Source organism: Aotus nancymaae, unplaced genomic scaffold, assembly GCF_030222135.1.
Source record: "Aotus nancymaae isolate 86718 unplaced genomic scaffold, 86718_ANA_hifiasm-v0.15.2.pri h1tg000021l, whole genome shotgun sequence".
Classification (NCBI taxonomy): domain Eukaryota; kingdom Metazoa; phylum Chordata; class Mammalia; order Primates; family Aotidae; genus Aotus; species Aotus nancymaae.
Window position 1 is genome coordinate 12,086,046 of NW_026988433.1, and position 14,600 is coordinate 12,100,645.

At 49.5% G+C, this 14,600-nt stretch overlaps 1 protein-coding gene across 2 annotated transcripts in view; it reads right to left on the reverse strand.

Annotated features, from left to right (window-relative positions):
• HNF1A (HNF1 homeobox A) overlaps window positions 1–14,600 on the reverse strand; it is a 38,852-nt gene that overhangs the window by 19,090 nt on the left and 5,162 nt on the right. For both annotated transcript variants that reach the window (XM_064379706.1, XM_064379705.1), the window contains exons 2-4: window positions 9,908–10,107; window positions 5,947–6,133; window positions 4,617–4,858 (exon numbers count right to left, since the gene is read on the reverse strand). In XM_064379706.1, coding sequence (XP_064235776.1) covers window positions 4,617–4,858; window positions 5,947–6,133; window positions 9,908–10,107 — 629 coding nt within the window. The remainder of the gene's footprint in view (window positions 1–4,616; window positions 4,859–5,946; window positions 6,134–9,907; window positions 10,108–14,600) is intronic.

The window sequence follows — 14,600 nt, forward strand, 5'->3', positions numbered from 1 at the left end:
GTGAATAGAGTGGAGGGGATGGAGTGGAGTGGAATGGAGGAGTATGTGAATTGAGTGGAGCGGATGGCATAGAGTGGAATGGAGGAGTATGTGAATAGAGTGGAGGGGTGGAGTTGAGTGGAATGGAGGAGTATGTGAATAGAGTGGAGGGGATGGAGTGGAGTGGAGTGGAGGAGTATGTGAATAGAGTGGAGAGGATGGAGGTGAGTGGAATGGAGTAGTATGTGAATAGAGTGGAGGGGATGGCATAGAGTGGAATGGGGCAGTATGAATAGAGTGGAGGGGATGGAGTGGAGTGGAATGGAGGAGTATGTGAATAGAGTGGAGGGGATGGCATAGAGTGGAATGGAGGAGTATGTGAATAGAGTGGAGGGGTGGACTGGAGTGGAATGGAGGAGTATGTGAATAGAGTGGAGGGGATGGATTGGAGTGGAGTGGAGGAGTATGTGAATAGAGTGGAGGGGATGGAGTGGAGTGGAATGGAGGAGTATGTGAATAGAGTGGAGGGGATGGCATAGAGTGGAATGGAGGAGTATGTGAATAGAGTGGAGGGGATGGAGTGGAGTGGAATGGAGGAGTATGTGAATTGAGTGGAGCGGATGGCATAGAGTGGAATGGAGGAGTATGTGAATAGAGTGGAGGGGTGGAGTTGAGTGGAATGGAGGAGTATGTGAATAGAGTGGAGGGGATGGAGTGGAGTGGAGTGGAGGAGTATGTGAATAGAGTGGAGAGGATGAAGGTGAGTGGAATGGAGGAGTATGTGAATAGAGTGGAGGGGATGGAGTGGAGTGGATTGGAGGAATATGTGAATAGAGTGGAGTGGATGGAGTGGAATGGAATGGAGGAGTATGTGAATAGAGTGGAGGGGATGGCATAGAGTGGAATGGAGGAGTATGAATAGAGTGGAGGGGATGGATTGGAGTGGAATGGGGGAGTATGTGAATAGAGTGGAGGGGATGGAGTGGAGTGGAATGGAGGAGTATGTGAATAGAGTTGAGGGGATGGAGTGTAGTGCAATGGAGGAGTATGTGTATAGAGTGGAGGGGTTGGAGTGGAGTGGAATGGAGGAGTATGTGAATAGAGTGGAGGGGATGGCATAGAGTGGAATGGAGGAGTATGTGAATAGAGTGGCGGGGTTGGAGTGGAGTGGAGTGGAGGAGTATGTGAATAGAGTGGAGGGGATGGAGTGGAATGGAATGGAGGAATATGTGAATAGAGTGGAGGAGATGGAGTGGAGTGGAATGGAGGAGTTTGTGAATAGAGTGGAGGGGATGGAGTGGAATGGAATGGAGGAATATGTGAATAGAGTGGAGTGGATGGAGTGGAGTGGAATGGAGGAATATGTGAATAGAGTGGAGGGGATGGAGTGGAGTGGAATGGAGGAGTTTGTGAATAGAGTGGAGGGGATGGAGTGGAGTGGAATGGAGGAGTATGTGAATAGAGTGGAGGGGATGGAGTGGAGTGGAATGGAGGAGTTTGTGAATAGAGTGGAGGGGATGGAGTGGAGTGGAATGGAGGAGTATGTGAATAGAGTGGAGGGGATGGAGTGGAGTGGAATGGAGGAGCATGTGAATAGAGTGGAGGGGATGGAGTGGAGTGGAATGGAGGAGTATGTGAATAGAGTGGAGGGGATGGAGTGTAGTGGAATAGAGGAATATGTGAATAGAGTGGAGGGGATGGCATAGAGTGGAATGGAGGAGTATGTGAATAGAGTGGAGGGGATGGAGTGGAGTGGAATGGAGGAGTATGTGAATAGAGTGGAGGGGATGGAGTGGAGTGGAATGGAGGAATATGTGAATAGAGTGGAGTGGATGGAGTGGAGTGGAATGGAGGAATATGTGAATAGAGTGGAGGGGATGGAGTGGAGTGGAATGGAGGAGTTTGTGAATAGAGTGGAGGGGATGGAGTGGAGTGGAATGGAGGAGTTTGTGAATAGAGTGGAGGGGATGGAGTGGAGTGGAATGGAGGAGCATGTGAATAGAGTGGAGGGGATGGAGTGGAGTGGAATGGAGGAGTATGTGAATAGAGTGGAGGGGATGGAGTGTAGTGGAATAGAGGAATATGTGAATAGAGTGGAGGGGATGGCATAGAGTGGAATGGAGGAGTATGTGAATAGAGTGGAGGGGATGGAGTGGAGTGGAATGGAGGAGTATGTGAATAGAGTGGAGGGGATGGAGTGGAGTGGAATGGAGGAATATGTGAATAGAGTGGAGGGGATGGCATAGAGTGGAATCGAGGAGTATGTGAATAGAGTGGAGGGGATGGAGTGGAGTGGAATGGAGGAGTATGTGAATAGAGTGGAGGGGTGGAGTGGAGTGGAATGGAGGAGTATGTGAATAGAGTGGAGGGGATGGAGTGGAGTGGAATGGAGGAGTATGTGAATAGAGTGGAGGGGTGGAGTGGAGTGGAAAGGAGGAGTATGTGAATAGAGTGGAGGGGATGGAGTGGAGTGGAATGGAGGAGTATGTGAATAGAGTGGAGCGGATGGAGTGGAGTGGAATGGAGGAGTATGTGAATAGAGTGGAGGGGATGGAGTGTAGTGGAATGGAGGAGTATGTGAATAGAGTGGAGGGGATGGCATAGAGTGGAATGGAGGAGTATGTGAATAGAGTGGAGGGGTGGAGTGGAGTGGAATGGAGGAGTATGTGAATAGAGTGGAGGGGATTGAGTGGAGTGGGATGGAGGAATATGTGAATGGAGTGGAGGGGATGGCATAGAGTGGAATGGAGGAGTATGTGAATAGAGTGGAGTGGATGGAGTGGAGTGGAATGGAGGAGTATGTGAATAGAGTGGAGGGGATGGAGTGGAGTGGAATGGAGGAGTATGTGAATAGAGTGGAGTGGATGGAGTGGAGTGGAATGGAGGAGTATGTGAATAGAGTGGAGGGGATGGAGTGGAGTGGAATGGAGGAGTATGTGAATAGAGTGGAGGGGTGGAGTGGAGTGGAATGGAGGAGTATGTGAATAGAGTGGAGGGGATGGCATAGAGTGGAATGGAGGAGTATGTGAATAGATTGGAGTGGATGGAGTGGAGTGGAATGGAGGAGTATGTGAATAGAGTGGAGGGGATTGAGTGGAGTGGAATGGAGGAATATGTGAATGGAGTGGAGGGAATGGCATAGAGTGAAATGGAGTAGTATGTGAATAGAGTGGAGGGGATGGCATAGAGTGGAATGGAGGAGTATGTGAATAGAGTGGAGTGGATGGAGTGGAGTGGAATGGAGGAGCATGTGAATAGAGTGGAGGGGATGGAGTGGAGTGGAATGGAGGAGTATGTGAATAGAGTGGAGTGGATGGAGTGGAGTGGAATGGAGGAGTATGTGAATAGAGTGTAGGGGATTGAGTGGAGTGTAATGGAGGAATATGTGAATGGAGTGGAGGGGATGGCATAGAGTGGAATGGAGGAGTATGTGAATAGAGTGGAGGGGATGGCATAGAGTGGAATGGAGGAGTATGTGAATAGAGTGGAGTGGATAGAGTGGAGTGGAATGGAGGAGTATGTGAATAGAGTGGAGGGAATGGAGTGGAGTGGAATGGAGGAATATGTGAATAGAGTTGAGGGGATGGCATACAATGGGATGGAGGAGTATGTGAATAGAGTGGAGGGGATGGAGTGGAGTGGAATGGAGGAATATGTGAATAGAGTGGAGGGGATGGCATAGAGTGGAATGGAGGAGTATGTGAATAGAGTGGAGGGGATGGCATAGAGTGGAATGGCGGAGTATGTGAATAGAGTGGAGTGGATGGAGTGGAGTGGAATGGAGAAGTATGTGAATAGAGTGGAGGGGATGGCCTAGAGTGAATTGGAGGAGTATGTGAATAGAGTGGAGGGGATGGAGTGGAGTGGAATGTAGGAGTATGTGAATAGAGTGGAGGGGATGGCATAGAATGGAATGGAGGAGTATGTGAATAGAGTGGAGGGGCCGGAGTGGAGTGGAATGGAGGAATATGTGAATAGAGTGGAGGGGATGGAGTGGAGTGGAATGGAGGAGTATGTGAATAGAATGGAGGGGATGGAGTGGAGTGGAATGGAGGAGTATGTGAATAGAGTGGAGGGGATGGAGTGGAGTGGAATGGAGGAGTATGTGAATAGAGTGGGAGGGATGGAGTGGAGTGGAATGGAGGAGTATGTGAATAGAGTGGAGGGGATGGAGTGGAGTGGAATGGATGAAATGTGGAGTCATGTGGAGTGGAGTGGATGGAGATGAGTGGTTGGACAGATGGAATAAAGTGGTATGCAGTAGAGAGGAGTGGAGGAAGAGCGGGTAGAGTCAGTGGAGTGGATGCAGTGGAATCTAATTGAGTTGGATGGAGTGCAGTGGATGGAATGGGTGGAGTGGAGTGGATGGAGTGGAGTGGATGGAATGGGCTTAATTACAGTGCGTGGAGTGGAGTGGGATGGAGTGAAGAGAGTGTAAAGGAGTAGAGTGAATGGAATGGAGATAGAGCAGAACAGATGAAGGAACAGAGTGAAGTAGGGTCAAAAGGAGTAGCGGGAATGGAATGGAATGGAACCCAACAGAAGTGTTAAGAGGTTTAGGTGAGTGCTGTCACTGGGACAATCCTCCCCAACCCGCCCACCTACCCACATGTCCCCTGTTCCCACATACCACTCACCATGGACCTTACTGGGGGAGAGGGCGGGCGGGGGCAGGCCAGGGGAGCTATGAGCAGGCAGCGCAGGTCCCGGGCCTGGCCCTGGTGGGGGCCCGCTGTATGTATCCATGGCCAGCTTGTGCCGGAAGGCTTCTTCTTTGCGCCGGTTGGCAAACCAGTTGTAGACACGCACCTCTGTGACGAGGTTGGAGCCCAGCCCCTGTGCCTGTGATGGGGACACCCCCCTCTGGATGCATTCTGCCCTGCAGAAATAGCCACCCATGAGCCTCCAGGCCAGGCTCACAGGAATCCTCTCCTGGGCATGAGGGCAAAGGTTCTGAGATGCTGAGCTCTGCATGTGGGTTTGAGGCTGGCACATCTGGGCTCCAATGCGAGTTCTGCTGTGTGACCTTGGGCAAGTGACAGCCTCTCTGACCTGTCTCTCCATTCATAAAGTCAACAAAACAGCCATAGGATTGGCCAGGGATGGCGGCTCATGGCTGTAATCCCAGAACTTTGGGAGGCCAAGGCGAGTGGATCACCTGAGGTCAGGAGTTTGAGACCAGCCTGGCCAACATGGCGAAATCCTGTCTTTACTAAAAATACAAAAATTAGCCAGGGGCCGGGCGCGGTGGCTCACGCCTGTAATCCCAGCACTTTGGGAGGCCGAGGCGGGTGGATCATGAGGTCAAGAGATCGAGACCATCCTGGTCAACATGGTGAAACCCCGTCTCTACTAAAAATACAAAAAATTAGCTGGGCATGGTGGCACGTGCCTGTAATCCCAGCTACTCAGGAGGCTGAGGCAGGAGAATTGCCTGAACCCAGGAGGCGGAGGTTGCGGTGAGCCGAGATCGCGCCATTGCACTCCAGCCTGGGTAACAAGAGCGAAACTCCATCTCAAAAAAAAAAAAAAAAAAAATTAGCCAGGCATGGTGGCGCATGCCTATAATCCCAGCTGCTTGGGTGGCTGAGGAAGGAGACTTGTTTGAACCTGGGAGATGGAGGTTGCAGTGAGCCAAGTTCGCCCCATTGCACTCCAGCCTGGGAGACAAGAGTGAAACTCCGTCTCAAAACAAAAAACAAAACAAAACAAAACTACCAGCCATAGGTTTGTAGAGGGAATAAAATTAGGTGAGTGTCCATGGAAGGGGTAGCTTGGTGTACAGGGTGCAAGGGGGCTGCTAGGAATGGGGTTAGCTTCAAGTATTCTCAGTTCTCTGGGCCAGGCTAAGCCAGCTCAGGAGTTCTCAGCGACTGGACAGCCTCTTCCAGGACCTGGAGTCCCCTTCCCCTTCCCTGGTCTGGCCTCAGCCCAGATGAGACCAGCAGTCCCCGCCCGCCGCCCTACCTGTTGCACTCCTCCACCAGCGTCTCTCGCTCCTCCTTGCTGGGGTTCTTCTGCCTCTCATAGGCCTGGAACAGGATCTGCTGTGATGCTGGGCCCCACTTGAAACGGTTCCTCCGCCCCTTCTTGGTTGGTAGCTCATCACCTGTGGGCTCTTCGATCAGCCCTCCCTGCCCTGCATGGGTGAACTCTGTAGGCACAGAAAGCCAAGAATGGGGTACTGGCCACTCTCACCTTCCCATTCAGCTCCCCCGACCATGCCCTTGATTCTTTCTCATTGCCAGGGTGCTGAACCAGAGGAGCTGACAGCTAGAACTTAATAATCATCTAATCCAGTGATGACAGACACACAGCACGTACGTCATCACTTTCTTAACCTGTGTCCAAGACAGACATCACTAATCAATCCCTGAATGCTTTCCTACCAACCCAAGATATAATCTCACAATCCATCTCAATACAAGACTGCAGGTAAGCATTAGCATTTGTTCTGATTTGGCACATTTACTATCCCCATTTCATAGATGAGGAAGCTGAGGCTCAGAGTGCTGGGAGGAGGAGGTTGCAGTGAGGCGAGATTGTGCCACTGCACTTGAGCCTAGGCAATAGAGTGAGACTGTCTCAAAAAAAAAAAAAAATTTATATTATAGCAGGCACAGTGGTGCGTGCCTGCCATCCCAGCTACTCAAGAGGCTGAGGCAGGAGTATCACTTGAGCCCAGAAGTTCAAAACCAGCCTGGGCAACATGGCAAGACCTCATCTAAAAAACAAATAAATAAAAGTTTACATTATGAAGTATAGAAAGAGTCATTCAACTGAAAATAGCTGAAAAGAGGAGCTCTTTTCCTTCTGAGGTTGCTAAGCTGGTAGGATGGCAGCCCAGGGCTTCCAGAACCCATCTTTGCCTATATATGGAGAGACTGTCTGAGAATGAAACCAACATAAAAGAAAACAGAGTCAAGAAATGCTGTGTGAACCTCATTTGAGCCCCTTGATCTAGCCATGCCTGAAGCAGCCCTGGACTCCTCACATGCATAAGTCAATACGTTCCCTTTCTGTTTAAATCAGTTTGAGCTGGGGTTCCATCCCTTGTTACTGAAAGAGTTCTAATACTTCAGTCATAAATTGACTCTGCATCTCAAATTCTCTAATTTCTCCTGAAGTTAAAAATCCCCCAGGGAAAGCTACTTGGGCCACAGTTTGCATCTGTGTTCTCGGTTCTAGGCTGAAGTCCTTGATGACGTTTCTGTTTTTAACGCATTTTATTGAATACTGTAAAATTTCTTCCAGTGATGGTTTTAGGAGAAGACTCTATTTTCCTCAGAAACTAAATCTAGATTTACTTTATTGTTTCTTCTCATACAAATTAAAATAGTATTAAAATGTACTGTTTTCCAAGTCTGTATTACAGCCCAGTAGGGCGTGAACACCCCCCATAACTGGGATAAGGGGTAGCTATAGAGTAAGGATTAGAGCTGTCTATTACATACATTATTTTGTATTTATTTTTGAGACAGAGTCTCCCTCTGTCACCCAGGCTGGAATGCAGTGGTGTGATCCTGGCTCATTGCAACCTCTGCTTCCCAGGTTCAAGCGATTCTCATGTCTCAGCCTCCTGAGTAGCTGAGATTACAGGTGAGCACCACCACACCCAGCTAATTTTTGTATTTTTAATTAAGACGGGGTTTCATCATGTTCGCCAGGCTGATCTCAAACTCCTGCCCTGAAGTGATCTGCCTGCCTTGGCCTCCCAAAGTGCTGAGATTACAGGCATGACCCATCGCACCCAGCCTGCATACATTTTTTTTTTTCAACAGTGATTTCTACTGTTGGTGGACGTGTAAATTGATATAACTTCTTTGGAAGGAACTATGCCAGTATGTACCAAAGATTTTAAAGCATCACTCTGTGTTCCAGCATTCCACTTCTAGCAATTTACCCTACAGACACAGTCACGTGCGAACATGCACTTACATAAATAAGGATATTTTTTGCTGCAGTTGGTTGTAGTCACGGATTGCAAAAACCCTAAAAGTCCTTCAGTAGGTGGCCAGTTAAATAACAGCCAGCAGCCCTTATAAAGAATGAGATCAATCAGTCTCTCGGTGCCAATATGAAAAGATGTACAAGATTTATTTCCAAGAGACCAAACAGAAGGTGCAAACAGTGTGTCTAGTATGTTCCCATTAATCAGAAAAAGAGCAAGAAAATAACATAGCTGTTGCTACTGTATGCAGAAAATACCTCTGGAAGGATGCACAACAGTCTGGGAATTCCAGCGACTGCTTTAGGGGAAAGACATCAAGTTTTTTCTTGTAAATTCTTATCTTAGTTTTTGTAACCAAATGTGTATTGCCTTTCTTTCTCTCATTCTTTCTTTCTTTCCTTTACTTTCCCTCCCTCCCTTCTTTCCTTCCTTCCTTCCTTCCTTCCTTCTTTCCTTCCTTCCTATCTTCCCTTTCTTTTTTAGAGGAGGAACCTTGCCATGTTTCCCAGGTTGGACTCGAACCTATGGGCTCAAGCAGTCCTCCCACCTCAGCCTCCCAAGTAGCTGAGATTGTAGCTCACCACCATGCCTGGCTGTTTCCTTTTTTAAAAAACATAGATAATTAATAAAAGGAATGTCAAAAAAAAATTTTACACATAGATGGTAGTTGAAAGGTGACAGTACACTTGAGATTTGGTGGGGTATGAGGCCTGGATAAGAAAACTCACCATTCCCTGAGTATTGGGCTCCCAGATCTTTCTGACTTTGCAGTGGAGGATTTCCTGAGCATAGACCTCGCCTCTGAGCCTTTACTGATGCTGTTCCTTCTGCCTGAAACACCCTTCCCTGCATCTCCATGGGTCAAAATTCAACTCCCTTTTTAAGACCTAGTCTAAAGGTCATATTTACAATGTGAGCCTTCCTGATACCTCTGCTCCCTGAGGAAGAACAGATTACTCCCCCGTCGACAGTCAGATCAGCACCCTGAAATGCTTTGTGCAATACTCTGTACGGATCAGGCACCCCAAAAAATGCTTGATAAATAGTAGCCATCGTTGTTGCTGCTGCTGTTGTCCCGTTCTAGTACATGTCCCACTGGATCATAGCGATCTTCTCTCCCCCTTTCCCGCTTAACTAACCATGGGCTCTTCGACGGCAGGGACCCAGGCCGGGCACGGTGGCTCATGCCTGTAATCCCTGCACTTCAGGAGGCCAAGACCGGTGGATCACCTGATGTCAGGATTTCAAGACCAGCCTGGCCAACATGGTGAAACCCCGTCTCTAAAAATATAAAAAATTAGCCAGGTATGGTGGCACACACCTGAAATCCCAGATACTCTGGAGGCTGAGGCAGGAGAATCTCTAGAACCCGGAAGACAGAGGTTGCAGTGAGCTGAGGTCGCACCATTGCACTCCAGCCTGGGCAATAAGAGCAAAACGCTATCTCAAAAAAAAAAAAAGGATGTAATCCCAGCACTTTGGGAGGCCGAGGCGGGTGGATCACGAGGTCAAGAGATCGAGACCATCCTGGTCGACATGGTGAAACCCCGTCTCTACTAATACAAAAAATTAGCTGGGCACGGTGGCGCGTGCCTGTAATCCCAGCTACTCAGGAGGCTGAGGCAGGAGAATTGCCTGAACCCAGGAGGCGGAGGTTGCGGTGAGCCGAGATCGCGCCATTGCACTCCAGCCTGGGTATCAAGAGCGAAACTCCGTCTCAAAAAAAAAAAAAAAAAAAAGGAAAAAAGAAAGCAGGGACCCAGTTCATCCATCTTTGGATGTTCAGGACCAAGCCTACTCCTGTCCCACAGAGTGCCCGGTACAGAATAGGTGATAAACGCAGGCTGAATCCCACTGCCTTCCTTTCCATCTACCTGTCTGTATAATGGCGATGTTGAAGCTTCCAGCCCCCACCTGTAAGTTAGGGGAGAGCCCTGGGCCCTGCCGGGGAAGACGCGGGGTGGGGTCATTACTTACGCTGTGCCACCTCTCGCTGCTTGCGGACGTACCAGGTGTACAGGGCTGCCCGCTTCTGCGTCTTCATGGGAGTGCCCTTGTTGAGGTGTTGGGACAGGTGGGACTGGTTGAGGCCAGTGGTGTCGACCACCTCCCGCTGTGGGATGTTGTGCTGCTGCAGGTAGGACTTGACCATCTTCGCCACGCGCCACGGGTCCTCCCTGGAGGAGGGCAAGGGTCTGCTCAGCAGGGTGTCCCTCACCATAAGTGGGGCTGGGGTCCTGGGTGCTGAATCCTTGTCAGCCCCGAGGGTGGGGACTGTGCAAGAAGGCAGATATGGAGCCCAGGGGCCTACACCTGGACTCAGGGACAGGGAGGTATGGTCATTTATGCCAGGACACAGGGACACAGACAAGTGGTCATGAGGACAGAGATTGTAGGCACACACATATGACAAACGTGGACACAGGCCTATGGACACACAGACACTGGAACAGATAAAGGTTTAGAAACATGGATACACAGACGCATGGACACAGATGAAGATCTGTGGATAGATGGATGGATGGGTGAATGGATGGATGGGAGGATGGATGGATGGGTGACTGGATGGATGGGAGGATGGATGGATGGGTGAATGGATGGATGGGTGGATGGATGGATGGGTGGATGGATGGTGAATGGATGGATGGGAGGATGGATGGATGGGTGAATGGATGGATGGGTGGATGGATGGATGGATGGGTGAATGGATGAATGGGTGGATGGATGGATGGGTGAATGGATGGATGGATGGGTAGATGGATGGGTGAATGGATGGATGGATGGGTGAATGGATGGATGGGTGAATGGATGGATGGATGGGTAGATGGATGGGTGAATGGATGGATGGATGGGTGAATGGATGGATGGATGGGTGGATGGATGGATGGGTGAATGGATGGATGGATGGGTGGATGGATGGATGGATGGGTGAATGGATGGATGAGTGGATGGATGGATGGGTGAATGGATGGATAGATGGATAAGTGAATGGATGGATGGATGGGTGGATGGATGGATGGGTGGATGAACTGGTGGATAGATGGGTGGACTTGTGGATGGATGGTAGGGTAGGGTGGATGGATGGTAGGGTAGGGTGGATGGACAGATGTACGGGTGGAGGGATGATGGATGAATTTGGGGAACTGGTAGGTGGGTAGATGGATAATGGATGGATGAATTGATAGTAGTAGGGTGGATGGGTCTGTGGATGGATGGATGGGTGAATGGATGAATGGATGGATGCGTGGATGAATTGGTAGATAGATGGATGGACTAGTGGATGGATAGATGTGGGATGGATTGGTGGATTGGTGGGTGAATGGATGATGGATGGATGGATGGATTGGTGGGTGGGTGGGTGAGTGAATGGATGATGGATGGGTGGATGGATGGGTGGGTGGGTGGATGATGGATGGATGGACGAAGGAGACCTGCTAGAATAAGAAAGGCATTGAATCTGAAAACAAGGGAAGAATTATGGATTCTTCAATCTTACAGCCAGGGCCACTGAGGCTCAGAGAATTTGCATCATTTTGTCTCTTGCCCAGGGTCACGGGACAAGCAGAGTCCCATCCACCTGAAAGGACTCAGTTCTAAGCCAGCCTTTTGGGCAAAAAGTCACAAAGTCAAAATGCTTCCTGAGGCCATGCGTGGTGGCTCATGCCTGTAATCCCAGCACTTTGGGAGGCCGAGGAGGGCAGATCACCTGAGGTAAGGCGTTCGAGACCAGCCTGGCCAACATGGTGAAATTCTGTCTCTACTAAAAACACAAAAACTAGCCGGGCGTGGTGGCAGGAGCCTGTAATCCTAGCTACTTGGGAGGCTGAGGCAGGAGAATCGTTTGAACCTGGGAGGCAGAGGTTGTAGTGAGCCGAGATCAATGCTTTCTGAAAATCTGCACCCTTTGCTGTGACCAGGCCAGTTTCCCCACAGCACCAGAGCAGGTGCCTGGTTTCTCAACAGAGTCTCAGATGACAGAGTTGACATTCAGAGGCCTCATTGTACCAAAAATACGTTAAAAATGCATGTGAGCACTGGAATCCCACTCTGTGGGCTGAGATCCTCCCACCAGAGACTCCAGGGACCCAGTGCCACCTGTGACTCATGGCCCTGCTCACTGTGGGTCTCCCTGTGGGGGAGCAGAAGGGATCAGACTGCCTGAACCATATAGATTTTCTCTCCTCTCCTCCTCTATCTCAATCCACGCCTCTTTCTCTCTCCCTCTGCTGAGCTTATATTACTAATATGTCACAGGCTGGGCACAGTGGCTCACGCCTGTAATCCCAGCACTTTGGGAGGCCAAGGTGGGTAGATCTCTTGAGGTTAGGAGTTTGAGACCATCCTGGCCAAACCCCATCTCTACCAAAAAAAAAAAAAAAAAAAAAAAAAATTAGCCAGGTGTGGTGGCAGGTGCCTGTAATCCAGCTACTCAGGAGGCTGAGGCAGGAGAATTGCTTGACCTTGGGAGGGTGCAGTGAGCCAAGATCGTCACTGCACTCCAGCCTGGGCAACAGAGCAAGACTCCATCTCAAAAAAAAAAAAAATCACAGATAAATGCAGCTCAACATAGCAGCACTGAAGCAGGCAGACTGGGATTTCAAGATTTGAACCTGGGTCTACATGATTCCAAAGCCTGTGCTCTCCCCCGCCTCACTGAGCAATGCGCTTCTAGAATTTGAGCCTTCTAATATTGGCACAGGTGACAGATGGCACAAGTAGAAGGCAATTCTTTGCCACGTTGTTTGCCATAGCAAAAGATTGGAGGCTACTGGGGAGCCCAGTGAAAGGATACTGATTAACTAAATTAGGGTGCATCTGTTCAGTGCAGCCGCTGGAAAAACCCCACGGAGGCAGCTCTGCGTGTGCCCAGATGGAGTGGAGTTTATCTGGTGTGTCTGCTGTGCTGCTATTTATGAAAAACTTCAAGTGACGTAAAAGAGGATTTCTACATATGTCTGCACGTATAAAACACGGAGGGCATGCAAGGAACGGGGACTCTGGTTACAGCGTGCTGGGGACGGGAGTGAGAAGGACGGTTTTCCCTGTTGTCCTTGTGTACTTTTAAAATTACATAACATATACTATATATACATACATGATATTTATTTTTATTTTTAGAAGCTACTCGCTCTGTCTCCCAGGCTAGAGCACAGAGGCATGATCATAGCTCACTGTAGCCTCAAACTCCTGGGCTCAGTCGATCCTCCCACCTCAGACTCCCAAGTACTTGGGACCACAGGCACCTGCCACCATGCCCAGCTAATTTTTGTACTTTTTTTTTTTTTGGTGGAGACGGGATCTTGCTATGTTGGCCAGGCTGGTCTCAAACTCCTAGGCTCAAGCAATCCTCCCACCTTGGCATACATAGTATTTAAAACTGAATTGTAAACCAGGTGTGGTGGCTCATGCTTGTAATCCCAGCTCTTTGAAAGGCCGAGGTAGTAGGATCACTTGAGCCAGTAGTTCAAGACCAGCCTGGACAACCTAGTGAGACTCTGTCTCTATAAAAAACGATAATAACGAATTAGCCAGGCATGGTGGTGCACACCTGTAGTCCCAGCTTCTCAGGAGGCTAAGCGGGGAAGATTGCTTGAGACCAGGAGTTTGAGACCAGCCTGAACAACATAATGGGACTCTGTTTCTACAAAAAAGTAGAAAAATTAGCCAGGTGTAGTGGAACAAGCCTGTAGTCCCAGCTACTCAGAAGGCTGAGACGAGAGGATCACTTGAGCCTGGGAGGTCGGGGCTGCAGTGAGCTGTGATCACGCCACGGCACTCCAGCCTTGGTGACAGGTGAAACCCTGTCTCAAAAAAACAAAAACAAAAACTGAAAACTCACGTTTCTTGAGAATTTACTGTAAACTAGGCACTGTGCTGAGGGCTGGCCACTTAAATCTTAGAACCCCGGCAAGCAGACCCTACTCTATCACCATTTCGCAGAGGAGAAAACAGGCTCAGAAAGTCGCAGTCCCTTGTCCAAGGGGATCTAGTCGGGACTCAAGAATATTTCATGTTGCCAGGACCCTCCAGGCTTCTCTCCAGCCTCTCTCTCTCCCTTCTTTCGGGGGCTCTAGGATGCTCTCTCCTGCACCTCCCCACTTCGCTGGGCGTCAGTCAGAGCTTGGAGGGAAGGGCGGTACAAAGTCCAGCCTTGTGCTCCATGGCAAACATGTTTATCTGATCCTAGAGCCGGGCTGCCCGATGCCTGCCCTCCCCCACCTGCAGCCATCACCCTCCCGTGCCTCCTCCCTCCATCCCTTCTCTCTCCCCCAAAGAGAATAGGGTCAGTCTTCCTCTAACCAGAACCTCTCCGGGGCTCAAGCCGAAGAGTTACTATCTGCCCCTGTCCATCCGTTTCTCTCTCTCTCCCCCACCCCAAAACCAGATCAAATTTAAGCTGAACTTGAAAATAAAACAAAGGCCAGCTACCCTGCACAAATACATGCGCGATCCTTAGAAGCAGAGGACAGCCTTTTGAATGTGAAAATGGAAAGCCAGCTGTTAAAATGAGCTTCTGTGAATGTTCTACTTTTAAACGGTTCCCAGTGGAGTTGGGCAACAAATCCACAACAAAAAAGTGACCTTTCAGTGCCAGTTAGGAAGGAGAGCGGGGGGGGCTCGTCCTTCCCTTTTCTGGGAGAGGCCACCTGTGCCACTTTTTTCTAGAACC